Genomic DNA, 14,907 nt, shown 5'->3' on the forward strand with positions numbered 1-14,907 from the left:
AACCTCTCCAAACGTGGTCGGGTGGTGTGAAAAATGAGCACATTAAAGGCGAAAAGGACCTGTACAACTAATTATTTGATTATTCAAAAAAAGAGGGGGTACAACTTCGGCCCGATCTACCTTTGCCTACTGTGGATACTGTCGCCTGATTTGCATGTCAAAAGCTGTACAAACCAAGTCTCCCACTCTGCGTCCTATAAGAAGCCAAACAATAAGAATTATTGATAAACTGCAGCTTTAACCACATGTGAAAGGCCCAATTTCGAGAAAACAAAGTTCATTAACAGCTGTAATTTGTGTTCTTGTTGTTCTGTTTTGTTTTGGTCTGAATTGTCAGTATAAAGCATCATCTGCTTTGTAGAGCATGCTCCAGTCGGGAGATTTTAACTTCTGCAGCCTGTGGATTCAAGACGGTCCAATGTCAAAAATGACTGAATGTATCTTGATGTTGATGTTGATGATGTTGTTGTTGGTTTAAACACAATTTTATTCAAAATACATGACATGAAACAATTGACAAAAATGCAGCTAGGACACGAACTCAAGCAGATGCTTATTTGACGTGACCATAACAATGCTAAGTTACACAAGTTTTAATGATGGTGGACAACACAATTATTAACCAGAAGAACAAAATGTAGGAGGGGGGTATGGGGAACTTAATCAAAACAGGAGGATTTACAGAGAAAAAAAAATTCAAATTAATCAAATAAAAAAATAACAGAAAAAAATAACGAAAAAAACAAGGTGAGACTATGAATGAAGCGCGTGGGACGAGAACATCGATGCTGAGACATGCAATAAGTAAGTTCAGATAAATGTACACACCCCGCGGGTTAGGGGGAAGAATTTACCCGATGCTCCCCAGCATGTCGTAAGAGGCGACTAACGGATTCTGTTTCTCCTTTTACCCTTGTTAAGTGTTTCTTGTATAGAATATAGTCAATGTTTGTAAAGATTTTAGTCAAGCAGTATGTAAGAAATGTTAAGTCCTTTGTACTGGAAACTTGCATTCTCCCAGTAAGGCCATATATTGTACTACGTTGCAAGCCCCTGGAGCAATTTTTTGATTAGTGCTTTTGTGAACAAGAAACAATTAACAAGTGGCTCTATCCCATCTCCCCCCTTTCCCCGTCGCGATATAACCTTGAACGGTTGAAAACGACGTTAAACACCAAATAAAGAAAGAAAGAAAGATAAATGTACATTTTCATGGAGAGGGCAGCATAGTTCGTTACGAATGTATGGAAGAAAACAACCACACACACACACACAAAAGAGAACAGAAAAACAAAAACAAAAATTCAATGATAATTATTACTTATGTTAAATATGTAATTGATGCAACAACAGTGAGAGGCGGGTTTACGTTCTCCTGCACACAAACATACACAATACCAGTACGTGGGCTAATCCATCAAGTTAGTCGACCAGATTCAGCAATAAAGGATTGGACCGACTCGAAAATCAATGTATTTATGCGAAATGAATGTTGCTCGCTGCCTCTTAATAATGTTTCCACGTGTCTAAAATTGGCAGGCAGTGAGTTAATTGTGGACATACGAGCATTTTCAAACAACGTGCAGTATAACAAGTAATGTTCAGCTGTTTCATTCCGGTTACCGCACGCACACGTACTGTGGGTTATCTTTTAAATGGGGTTTGCATAAATCGGAATTAAGGTTACTCATGTTTAAACGCATTCTGCTGTGTTGTATTTCTACATGTCTTTTTCCAAAATAATAATAAACTGGCACAGAATGATGAGGACTTTGTAAATAATGCTTAAATTCGCTAATTGAGTTTGTGGTTTTAACCACATCAGGCTGATCATTCCATAAAATTGTAGTCGAAGGAACGAAGGATGTTCGGAAGATTTCTGTCCTGTGAGCTGGTACAAATCTTTCAAGTGGTCGTCTTCTGTGATAAGGATTTAAGGATGAAACTAGTGGTGGCAAAAGGTCAACTAAACATAGGGGACATTTACCATGAACCATTTTATGATATAAAATCAATGTATGTTGTCTTCGGCGTTCCTTTAGACTACAAAATCCGCTTTCTTTGTAAATCTTACCATGACTAGTTCTCCGCACACCGCCAATTATAATACGTAAAGCTTCAAGGTGTAGTTTTTCCAGGGTGTTCGACAGGACTTCGGTACAATTATCCCATAATACATCAACATAGTCAAAATGTGGCAAAATAAAGGATTTGTACATTATTTCCAAACTTTTTCTGCATAACTTATATTATAATGCCTTAAACAATTAATGTTGTTGTTGTTGCTGTTGTCGTTGTTGTTCTATGATTGTATTAAAATGTTTTCAATCTGAACGGTAAATGGGTCTGTGGTTAGGTTTGTGTTGCTTCACACGGGAATGACAGCACCTTACGTAATGGCTGATCACACACACACACAACACACACACACACAACACACACACACACACACACAACACACACACACACACGCACACACACACACACACTACAACACACACTCACACAGAATCAAAAGGACACAGACTCTGAATACGCCTGACTTTAATAGCATGTCATCTTCACGTGGCATGCATGAGCAGTACAACAGTCGAGTTAGTACTGAAGTCACTAGATGCCATTGCCTCCATTCTGATTCCTCCCTCGTCCTCTTCCACCCCTCCTTCCACCTCCTCCTTGATTCCTTCCACCGCTTCCACGATTTCTTCCACCCTGGCCCCGGTTTCTTCCACCAGTTTCGCGGTTTCTTCCACCATTTCCTCGGTTTCTTCCACCCTGGCCGCGATTTCTTCCGCCATTCCCGCGATTTCTCCCTCCTCGTCCCTGTTCGCTCCCCTCTCGTCGTGAGTCGCTACCGGCCCGCGGGCGGCCTTCCGACGGGTTGCAGAAGCCGGGCGTGTAGGCCCCGTTTTGTCTCGCGAGCTGTGAGCCCAGGCGAGACCTGGGGGCCTCGTCGTAGGGCTGCAGTCGTCGCCGGTAGTCGTTCAGCTTTCTCTTCATGGTGGCCACCACCCCCATGTTGCTACTGACCTCTGATACGTCATAGCGCTCTGCCGGGTCAGCATCAAGGTCAAACAGCTGCCACCTGGCGGAGAGAAAGGAGTGACGACAGTTTATGGGTTGTTTATATGGACGACTTGGTTTAAACGTATTATTCATTCACCTGTTTGCATTTAATAAAATTACCATTTAACAATGTACAGACAACGCCGCTTACCTCGATCTCGTCGGGGCCCCCCAAAAAGTTCGAGATATCCGAAGTTTGTGCTATCCAACACGTCGGATAGCTCGATTTTTCAAAGGAAGACTTCGAGCTATCCGAAGTCGAGGTAAGTAAAGGATTTTTAGTGATATAAAGAAGGCTGCTGGCCGGGACCAATGGTTCACTTCGACGTATCCGAAAAATCGAGGTAAGCGAGTTTGAGGTAAGCGGCGTTGTCTGTATAAGTCCTAAGGGTATAGTCTTGATCCTTAAAGGAATACTATTTGTGTGACCGTTTGGATGGAGTTCTGGCGGATTTGACAAATCCGGGAGACCACTGTACTGTAATCTAGACGCACACGACACAGTTAACACAAAACGCACTTCAAGTATGCCAATTTATCAAATCAAAGTGAGCGAATGCGCTTCATAGCGCTGCCTCTCTCTGATCCTGTGAAGAAAAAAAGCAGTCCAAAAGCGTAAAGACGGGAGCGCCAACTATGATGCGGCCCCCTGCTATTGTATTTCGTGTCTATAAACTGCTGAGAGTGACTTGTACCCTACAACTCCCCCCCCCCCCCCCCTGTTCTGTCTGCGGTTGATTGGTGTCAATGATAGAGGGGGGTGGGGGTCACAGTGGTTGTACTGACCTGTTGAGTGTCCTGCCCTTGACCTCCTCCCAAGCCTCGCCCTGTCGCAGGAGGGAGGGGGGAGGGTACCACCCGTTGTACTTCCTACCCGGCTTGCCCTGAGTCAGCTTCCACTTGTTCCAGCGTAGAGCAGCCCTGCCCACAGATTGTAGGTACGTTAAAGCTGTTGTCTATTTATGACTTTCCGGGGCCACGAGGTTGAAAAATAGGGATACAATCATGTACAGAATTCTGTACAGCAAACGCTACCCGAAACCCCGCCTATACGGCGTGTATGACCTTGAGAGCTTCAATCAACGCTTGAATTTTGCAGGGATAACATCCGGTTTGCTCTCTCAAGACTGATCATATTTTATCTTCAAGAGAGATCAAGGGGAAAAAATAAACGCCCCGGCGAAGATTCGAACTCTCGACCTCGAGACTTTGTGTCTCATGTCCTAACCACTAGGCTACTGCACCAACAAGTCGCGTAAGGCAAAATTACAACATTTAGTCAAGCTGTCGAACTCACAGAATGAAACTGAACTGCATTTTTACAGCAAGAGCGTATACTCGTAGCATCGTCAGTCCACCGCTCGATGCAAAGGCAGTGAAATTGATAAGAAGAGCGGGGTAGTAGTTGCGCTGAGAAGGATAGCACGCTTTTCTTTATCTCTATTCTTTTTAACTTTCTGAGCGTGTTTTTTATCCAAACATATCACATCTATATGTTTTTGGAATCAGGAACCCACAAGGAATAAGATGAAATTGTTTTTAAATCGATTTCGGAAATTTTATTTTAATAACAATTGTTATATTTTTAATTTTCAGAGCTTGTTTTTAATCCGAATATAACATACTAGATGATTACCCGCTTCGCCGGGTACCGGCTTCGCCGGGAAGAAGTAGAGCCGAATACCAGGCTGCGCCTGGGACCCGGCTTTGCCGGGTGTACGCCGGCTTTGCCGGCGCACGAAGGAAAGGAGATAAACGCGCAAAACACTGGAGACCTTCTAAAAATAGTAACGTGCAGTGACCTTCTAAAAATAGTAACGTAGTAACGGGAATATGGATTGACGCCACACGGAGGAAGGGAGATAATCGCGGCTGAAAACACTGGAGAAGATAAGGAAGAGTTACTGGTAGTGGATCACGACAACAAAAAAAACAAAAACAAAAAAAATCGGTTCAGCGCGCACAGCGCTGCGCGCTGAGAGCACGTGTTGAAATATCTCATCGATGAGGTTGTGTCCGGGGTGTAGCTGAATACGGTGTCCAAATTTGAAAAAGATCCACCGAGAACTTTGGCCGTGCATCGCGAACAGACAGACAGACAGACAGACAGACAGACACTAGTCGTATATATATATAGATTTATATGTTTTTGGAATCAGAAAATGATGAAGAATAAGATAAACGTAAATTTGGATCGTTTTAAAAACAACTTATTTTTTTTACAATTTTCAGATTTTTAATGACCAAAGTCATTACTTAATTTTTAAGCCACCAAGCTGAAATGCAATACCGAAGTCCGGCCTTCGTCGAAGATTGCTGGGCCAAAATTTCAATCAATTTGATTGAAAAATGAGGGTGTGACAGTGCCGCCTCAACTTTTACAAAAAGCCGGATATGACGTCATCAAAGGTATTTATCGAAAAAAAGAAAATAACGTCCGGGGATATCATACCCAGGAACTCTCATGTCAAATTTCATAAAGATCGGTCCAGTAGTTTGGTCTGAATCGCTCTACACACACACACACAGACAGACACACACACACACACATACACTCAATCAATGAGGCTTATATCGCGCATATTCCGTGGGTACAGTTCTAGGCGCTCAGCAGTGATGCCGTGTGAGATGAAATTTTATACGGCCAGTAATTGCAGCCATTTCGGCGCATATTTACCTTTCACGGCCTATTATTCCAAGTCACACGGGTATAGGTAGACAATTATTAACTGTGCCAAAGCAATTTTGCCAGGAAAGACCCTTTTGTCAATCGTGGGATCTTTAACGTGCACACCCAATGTAGTGTACACGGGGGGGAGTTCGGACACCGAAGAGAGTCTGCACACAAAGTGCACACAAAGTTGACTCTGAAATAAATTTCCGCTGAACCTGGGATCGAACTCACGCTGACAGCGGCCAACTGAATACAAATCCAGCGCGCTACCAACTGAGCTATATCCCCGCCCCACAACCCTCGTCTCGATTCCCCCCTCTACGTTAAAACATTTAGTCAAAACTTGACTAAATGTAAAAAGAAGGAAAAACATTGATATGAATTCATGTTATGTTATTCTTGAAGCAGCATGATTTATATCTCTACCCGCACATTGTTCAGAAGTGAATACATGTATAACTATTTCTTAGATGTCTGGTTTCAACTGCACAGAGCTTTGGAGAGATTCAATTACTGTTCTTGTCATTTTCTTGCATGTTGTAAATAGAGATATCGTAGCTATTTGCATAGCGCGAATTTTGTGTAGCATGACGGTGTAAACATGTACTGCGATTCCGTGAAACATGTTTGCAAATAAAGGCAAATTTTAATGTGAATTTTTACGTTTTTGCAACGCATGAATGGTAATTCAAGCGTAGAATGATATAAAATTATCAATTTTTTTATCTTTGACAACACTGGTGAAGTGGCCTATCGGTTAAGACATCGGCCCCGACATTTCGAGGCCCCGAGGCCTTGAGTTCGAATCCCTGCCAAGTCGTTTATTTTTTCTGCTCGATCCTTCTTGACAATTATGCTCAGCTCTGCGAGAGCAAACCGGATGTTACCACTGCAAAATTCAAGCGTTGACTGAAGCTCTCAAGGTCATACACGCCGTATAGGTGGGGTTTCGGGTAGTGTTTGCTGTACAGAAATCTGTACATGATTTTGTCCCTATTTTTCAACCTCGTAGCCCCGGAAAGTCATAAATAGACCACAGCTTTAAGCCCAACTCCGTAAGCAAGTATGTACTGTAGCGGTACATGGTCAATGTTTGCGTAAGTTGCGCAAACGGGTCAGATGTTACGGATTTCCATCCACAAGACTTTTACCAAATGCTGTAAAACTAAGCGAGTTGACGGTCTGCATGTAGAAAGCTTAGTAGACAACGAGGCTCTTCTCTCATCGGCAATGCCAGATGTGGCTTACTGTTACGTTAACCGGGGACAACGATGGATACCAAGTAGTGGGGCAGCACCAAGAACCTCGAACTGACAGCCCACTTCGTGCATGAACATCACGGGGCTACGGATAAAGACACCACCACTTTGCAACGCTGAACAAGAACAAGAACAAGTACACGTTAACAACGACAGACTTAAAATATGTCATGTTTGTGGGTGGGTTGAAAGCTGGTGGTTACCAGTTTCTGTTCTCTGACTGTTAGACCACATTCACCTGCTTGTGTCCCATGTCACACATACTTTTTTATTTGCATGTAAAAATCTTAAGGCCAAAAAAAAAAAATTGTCTGTTTAGGGTAACATGACCCAAAAAAGTAGGGTCGGTAGGTAGGTAGGTTTTTTTTTTTTTTGTTTTTTTTTTTTGTGTAAATGCTATGTTGGTTGAACATTCACTTCTTATATTTGATGAATACATGTTTCAAAACTAACGTATAAATAAAACAGAGAGAAAGGGAGAGAAAGAAACGCCAAATGTCTCTTTTTAGCATTTTTACCTCTTTTTTTTTTAAATCAAAAAAAAGTTTTTGGGTCGGCGCCAAATCGATAGGGTCGGTCGGGTTACCCTAAACAGACAATTTTTCTTTTTTTGGCCTAATATATATATATGTAAAGGCATGTAATGTAAAAAAACCAAAAAAACATTAATATGAATTGTGTAACAACTTATTTTAAAATGACACAATTTACCGTGTGTAAAGTCTACCTGTTATTATTAATAAGGAGATCTAAGGAGATCTGTTATCTGTTTCTTCATTACCTTGAGTAAAGGGTATCATCCTTTCAGACTCTGTGTTTACCTGCGGTTCTTGTCGTCGATGTTGTAGACGAACTCGTCGCGCGAGGTGGGGGTGGGGGTGTTGGTGAGGAGCTCCTGCCACATGGCGATCCCGTCCTGCCCCGCGGGGGGACTGCCCCCCGCAGCCGTTACCAGGGTGGGGTACCAGTCCACCGCGTGGAAGAGACCTGTCACACACACGAAGCTGCTGTCAGTTACGACATCAAACACCCCTCTAGCTACAATACCGCATGATTCAACTTGGTTTATCTTATTAAATATATTATGACGGAACTTCGTTATTTTTCTCATGTCTTTTATCGTAAAAATCGGTCCTGTTAACACATTTGTGATATCATTAATTAGATAATAGCCCAGTGTCTGGTGTCATCACTTTAAACCCCAAACCGACCACTGTAGCCCTGTGTGCGAGATCCAATCGGTAGCTGACAGCAGAGCGGAATGCCGTGGTGCGGCGTAACAACTTGGGGAGTCACCACCGTGTAAATACATACCCCACACACAGCCGTTTTAAGTGTGAATAACTAATCGTTCAAACACTCATTTAAAGGTATTCCTGGAGTGTGGTGACACATTGCAACCCCCAAAACGGAACTGTATAGCTCTTGGGGCAAAGTTGCTCAGTTATACACCTTAAAAGTTGGTGGATTAACAGTAGAAACACACAATCGTAGGACCGTGACTTACCATCGTAACCCTGCCCCGGTTGCTGTGTGATGAGGGGGGAGTCAATAACGGTGTAGGACCGCACCCCTCCCTCCCACAGGGTGGCCTTCTGGCCCCTCAGCGGCCAGTTGAACGCCGAGCCCCCAATGGGTCCCCCGTTGTCCGACATGAAGACCACGATGGTGTTGTCGTACACGCCCTGCGCACACACACACACACACACACACTGCATTTAGCTCGTTTAGTACGTATAACAGCTGTCCGAGTTTGGTTAACTTTAGTTTTCATGACTGCACATACGTAGCAGATTTCACAAGAATTCCAATCTCCTAGAAAAGAATAAGTTTGCACCAGTGCACTTTCTTTGCGGAATTCGCTTAGATTCATCTTTCTGTGATAATCTTAAACAAATGAGGCAGAGTGCTATTTAGAGATCAAATAACCAAAGGGAAGTAAGCGCTCTAAATGCAGACGACATGATTGTGTATTGGTGTAAGCGAGAGTTGTACGAAACAAATCTTTTGGCACCTCTCTCTCTCTCTCTCTCTCTCTCTCTCTCTCTCTCTCTCTCTCTCTCTCTCTCTCTCTCTCTCTCTCTCTCTCTCTCTCTCTCTCTCTCTCTCTCTCTCTCTCTCTCTCTCTCTCTCTCTCTCTCTCTCTCTCACCTCGTCTTGCAAGGTCTGGGTGATGTTGCCAATACTCTCATCCATGGCGGCCACCATCCCGCAGTGAAGTCGTCTGGTGTCGTTGGTCACGTGACTGCAGTAACGGTCCACGTAGTCCTGCTTCACCTCCCACGGCGCATGCGCGTTCTGGTACGCCATGTAGAGGAAGAAGGGCGTGTTGCTGGCGCTCGAGTTCCGGATGATGCTCTGCGCACGCGCAGTGTGAAGTTCCGTGGAGTAGTGCCCCCTGGCGGACCACACGATCTCGTCGTTGTCCCGGAAGTCGTAGGCGTGGTCCCCGTTACCTTGACGACACAAGAAACAATTAAGTTTGGCAGATGCTCGATGCGGAGAAGGGAATTAGGCTAAAATACTGCCCTTGAATGAATTTAGAAGTCCAGTGTGGCTAAGCGCTGCTAAAACCGTCAATTATTTTTACATTCTCTTTATCTTTTGTAAAAAGTAACAATGAAATAGTATGAAAGTGAAGTTATATAATTTTATCACTGGTTTGACATATTGTAATCGTAAATGTATATTGCTTATTATTGTTCAGATTTTGACCAGAAGCATTTAACTTGCCGTCGTTCTTTAGTGAAACGATTGTGTACTAAAAGACGCTTAAAAGCCTGTACCTGAGTGGTTGAAGTACCCCTGCGCGCCGCTGAAGAAGCCATAGAAGGAATCGAACCCACGGCGAGTGGGCGTGAGGGACCAGTCGCAGAAGCCGAGGTGCCACTTGCCGATCATGTGCGTCCGGTAGCCCAGGTCCCGCATCGTTGCTGGAAGTAGCGTCAGAGTCTCGTTGAGCCACGCGAGACGCGTGCCCGTGATATCATTGACCTGCATGCCATACGTGTAGGGGTACCTGTGAGACACCGAGGATACAGATTTGGTCAGGGGGTATAAGGGAAAGGCTCGTCATATTGATGCTTGTCGGTGTACCTGTGAGACACCGAGGGCCCACGTTGGGTCAGGGGGTATAAGGGAAAGGCTCGGCATATTGATGCTAGAGTATGGGGGGGGGGGGGGGGGGGGCGGGTAGCTCAGGTGGTAGAGCACTAGACTTGTGATCCTAGATTGATCCAGCCCCGTGTCGTCACAGTGGCACGTAAAAGACCTCGGTCATTCTGCTACACGTGCTGTTGACACATAAACACGCATACACCTGTGTATCTCATCTTAAGTCTGGGTAACACCCAGGAACATGCTCCTAATGGTTTCGCCGTGAGGGCGTAAAACAACATCTTTCCCGTCATTGCTGCCTGTGGGGGGAGAGGTCAAGGGTCGGGAGACAGTGAACATCACAGAGTGATGTAGGACACGAGCTTACCACGGGTGAATGACACTTGCGACAAGGTCAAGGTTAGGGAGACAGTGAAAATCACACAGTGATGTGGGACACGAGCTTACCACGGGTGAATGACACCTAGTGGCACGGGGCAGGGAAACCGCTACTCACAAGCAACTTCCGCTACGGATTTCGTGTGGTCTGCGTGGGGATAGTGATAGCACGGGAGCTTGTATCCAATCGATAATTATTTACTCCTGCATGCTTATTATTTACTGCTGCATGTTTACCCTTACTACTACTACTTATTAGTAGTAAATAGTAGTAGTAATAATAATAATAATAATAATGGAAACTTATAGAGCGCTTACCTAAAACCTCCAAGCGCTTTACAATGACATTATTATACACATGTACAAAACCAAAATACAAGCATTAAGACACAAAAAGAACAGGAGTACAAAAGCAAATTCATCGTTTAAATCCATGCAGTCACAAACAAACACACGCGTGCGCACGCACATACGCGTGCGCACGCACATACGCGTGCGCATACACACACACACACACATGCTATCACCACACACATGCACAGATACACACAGATACACATTCACACACACACACACACACACACACACACACACATACATACAAACACACACACACACACACACACACACACACACACACACACACACACACACACGTATACAGACAGGCACACACACATACATACATACAAACACACACATGAATACTAATATACCTACACAAATCTGCATACATGGCGTACACACAAAAATCGCAAATATAATCACAAAACCAAGCTCGTGCTTATGCACATCCATTTATCTAACTAGATAGACCGATTAGATATGAAGTTTGCACAAGGAAAAAAGAAAAAGTCGCAGCACACGATTTCCAGATCACTGGCTGCTGCAGGGGTCACCGGACAGTTTGAAAGTTACTGGTTAGTCAAGAAAATGCTGTGTGAACAGGTGCGTTTTCAGATTTGATCTAAAAGAAGAATAGGATGGACTATGTCTGACAGAATAAGGAAGGGAGTTCCATGTTTTAACAGCAATAAATGAAAATGCGCGTTGTCCATGTACTTTTTTTTTTTTTTTGAATTCGGAACATTCGAGTGTCAGCGGCAGAGCGCAGTGATCTGGAAGGGACGTACAGGTTTACGAGTTCAGACAGATATGAAGGTGCAGAACCAGTGATGATTTTAAAACAGAGACACGAGCTTTTGTACTTAATTCTTTGATTGACCGGAAGCCAGTGCAGATATTTCAAAAGGGGAGTACAAGGTTGCTTCTTGGAGGATTTACAAATTAATCTTAGTAAGGAGACTGTATGGAATAAGGAGTAAATATATGGAATAAGGAGTAAATAATGATCGACCGGCGATTGGATACAAGCTCCTGTGAGTGATAGTGATGAAGTCGTGTCTAGTGCAGGAAGTTCATAAGTTCGCACAGACAGACGGACAACGATAGGCATCGCGGTTAAAGTGATACTCGTAAATAACCACGGTCTGAAATCACCCTTCTCTCTTCAAAATTCGGTTTGGGGGTGGACATTTTGTCACCACACAGAAGTGGAGGGATGGTCTTATCAAATGTTTATCTAATTATCCTGGCCACATCTAAGAGAATGAGGCAATTTGTTTTTCACGAGGTGGAATGGGTCTTTAAAATGAAAGGACGCTCAATGATCTAAGCCCGATGTTTTAGTATTTTGTTTGCAGACGGTGATTTGTTTCCGTCCTATTTTTCCTCCCCGGACAATTGGTGGAGCACGAGCGTTTGCTAGATGACAACTTTGAATTCCTGAATACGATCGGGTTTTGTCTGCACCGTTATGGATGATTTAACTTTGAATTCCTGAATACGATAGGGTTTTTCCTGCAATCGTTATGGATGATTAAACTTTGAATTCCTGAATACGATCGGGTTTTGTCTGCAATCGTTACGGATGATTGCCAGCATTAAAAAATATATATTCGATGAACATAATTGGGACTCTAACGCAAAAGAGCTTGTTTACAGGAAGTGTTCTCAAATAAATATTGAGTATTTAATTAGCATACTTATGGGCCATTTTACAGTTTATCATTGCAAACGTATTTGCACCGCAAAATGTTGCTCGGAATTCTCAAGGTTGAGTTCGCCTGAAAACATAGATCTCATAAATGGCCTCTTAACTACTGTATCTTGAATGGATCCCTCCGATCTGTTTTTGTCGGTCTTAGACCACACGTGACACAGTCACTCATTTCACGTTATGAGTATTACTGTTTAACGACACTCATATATATGCACAGCCTGGCGTTGACCTTACGATTCATTGGGTGGACTGGGTGGACTGGGTGGCCGAGTGGTAACGCACTTGCGCTCGGAATCGAGAGGTTGCGTGTTCGACCCTGGGTCGGGCCGCTATTTTCTCCCCCCTTTCCTAACCTAGATGGTGGGTTCAAGTGCTAGTCTTTCGGATGAGACGAAAAACCGAGGTCCCTTCGTGTACACTATATTGGGGTGTGCACGTTCAAGATCCCACGATTGACAAAAGGGTCTTTCCTGGCAAAATTGTATAGGCATAGATAAAAATGTCCATCAAATACCCGTGTGACTTGGAATAAAGGCCGCGAAAGGTGAACATTCGCCTAACAGGCTTGAGGTTTGCTGGTCGATGTGAATGCGTGATATATTGTGTAAAAAATTCCATCTCACACGGCATAAAGCGCTTTGAACTTCGGATAAGGCGCTATATAAATAAAGAGAATTATTATTATTATTATATTGTCTATTGCTGATACGATGTTGAAGTCACCGAAATAAACTTCGTTCTCGAAATTGTTTGTATCTTCTTCGGGACATATACAGAACAAATGACATAATTCTTATGTGACGCCATTATTCACGTAATGACATAATGTCAAACTGTGTTTGGCTTCTGATGTAAGAGATTTCACTTCGAAGGAGGGTCAAAAAAGACATCTTGGTTGTTGTGGTTTTAATTAATATCGTATGCCTTTGACATTTGAAAAGTTCTCACAAACACGATGAACCGTGATGAACCGACTATACATTTATACTGCCTCGCTTTTTCACGGCCCACAGACAGCCACAGTTTCAGGATCAACGTCGAATTATACAAAATGACGTAAAAGCATACCTGACGCAAAATACGTGTCGCAAGTTCACTGGACTCTTTAAATCAATTTGACCAAACAATATTGACACGATCAGGTCAGCCTAGCACTGTGATAGGCGGGGCTGGGTATTGTCCGATGAGACCGGTCTAGTCCTTCAAAGCATACGACCGTGATTGACCCCCAAAAATAGGATTCGCTAATACTTCGCAAATATTTTGTCTAATAATAATAATAATAATGGACATTTGATATAGCGCATAATCATATATATGCTCAATGCGCTTTACATATTAATTTCTGCCGTGTTTGGCTTCTGTGATATTTTGAGACTGTGTTGAAACCAGTGTGAAATGATAAGAGAATTAAACCGAACAGATTTTATTATACATATTTTTGAATAAGATGACACATGCCAAGTATCACATAAACGAGGGTTGGGTAATTGAATGAGGGTATCTGACGGATCAATGACAATAACAGGACCTATTGTGTAAGTGACATTAATCCCCGGTTTACGTGTGTTGTAATGATGTGTTTGTGTTGAAACATTCAGACAGTGAAGAAGAGACGACGAGCGGTCCTACCTGGCCGTGAGCAGAGCAGAGCGGGTGGGGGCACAGGTGGGCAACACGTAGTTGTGGGTCAGCTCCCTACCCCGGGTAGCCATGCGCTCCAGGTTGGGTGTCCGCATCTCGGGGTCGTGACGCTGTACGTCAGCCCACCCGATGTCGTCACCCACCATCAGTATGATGTTCGGCGGGGCTCTGACGTCACTGTTGGCATGGGACGTCACGCTAAGCGCAGCTAGAAGGAGCCACGCCGCTAGAGGGCGCGCCATGTTGAAGACAGGAATCTGCTCTCTGAAAGTTTGAACATTGTGGTCTTTTTAGCTACTGAGGGTGATCAACTTTATGGTCATTTTAGCTACTGAGGGTGATCAACTTTATGGTCATTTTCGCTACTGAGTGTGATCAAACTTATGGTCATTTCCGATACTGCGGGGTGATCAACTTAATGGTCATTTTAGCTACTGTGGTCATTGTGCAATGTGTCATTGCTCTCGCCACTGAAGGAGGTCAGCGTTGTGGTACATCCTCAGGTGTGTTTTTTTAGTCCAGCCACAGGAAGTTTGAGCACCACACTGCACCAAACCTTGTCAGAAAAGTACGGTGAGCATTGTTTCTTTAACAAATGTCAACAGAAACATTTTACTCTTAGCCATTTACATCGTTCCCGTCACATACGAATTAAATTTGAGTAAAAGTTGACGATTACTCGATGCAAATATTCTCCACGCTAACGT

The 14,907-nt window shown here is 43.6% G+C and overlaps 1 protein-coding gene across 1 annotated transcript in view; it reads right to left on the reverse strand.

Annotated features, from left to right (window-relative positions):
* Positions 1–2,527: 2,527 nt before the first annotated feature.
* LOC138983749 (arylsulfatase B-like) overlaps positions 2,528–14,907 on the reverse strand; it is a 13,845-nt gene continuing 1,465 nt past the window's right edge. Inside the window, exons 2-8 of the mRNA XM_070357060.1 lie at positions 14,189–14,464; positions 9,786–10,018; positions 9,151–9,455; positions 8,507–8,684; positions 7,821–7,986; positions 3,853–3,987; positions 2,528–3,085 (exon numbers count right to left, since the gene is read on the reverse strand). Of these exons, the coding sequence (XP_070213161.1) occupies positions 2,611–3,085; positions 3,853–3,987; positions 7,821–7,986; positions 8,507–8,684; positions 9,151–9,455; positions 9,786–10,018; positions 14,189–14,442 (1,746 nt within the window). The 5' untranslated portion in view covers positions 14,443–14,464 and the 3' untranslated portion in view covers positions 2,528–2,610. The remainder of the gene's footprint in view (positions 3,086–3,852; positions 3,988–7,820; positions 7,987–8,506; positions 8,685–9,150; positions 9,456–9,785; positions 10,019–14,188; positions 14,465–14,907) is intronic.

This window comes from Littorina saxatilis, linkage group LG13, assembly GCF_037325665.1.
Source record: "Littorina saxatilis isolate snail1 linkage group LG13, US_GU_Lsax_2.0, whole genome shotgun sequence".
NCBI classification, from domain to species: domain Eukaryota; kingdom Metazoa; phylum Mollusca; class Gastropoda; order Littorinimorpha; family Littorinidae; genus Littorina; species Littorina saxatilis.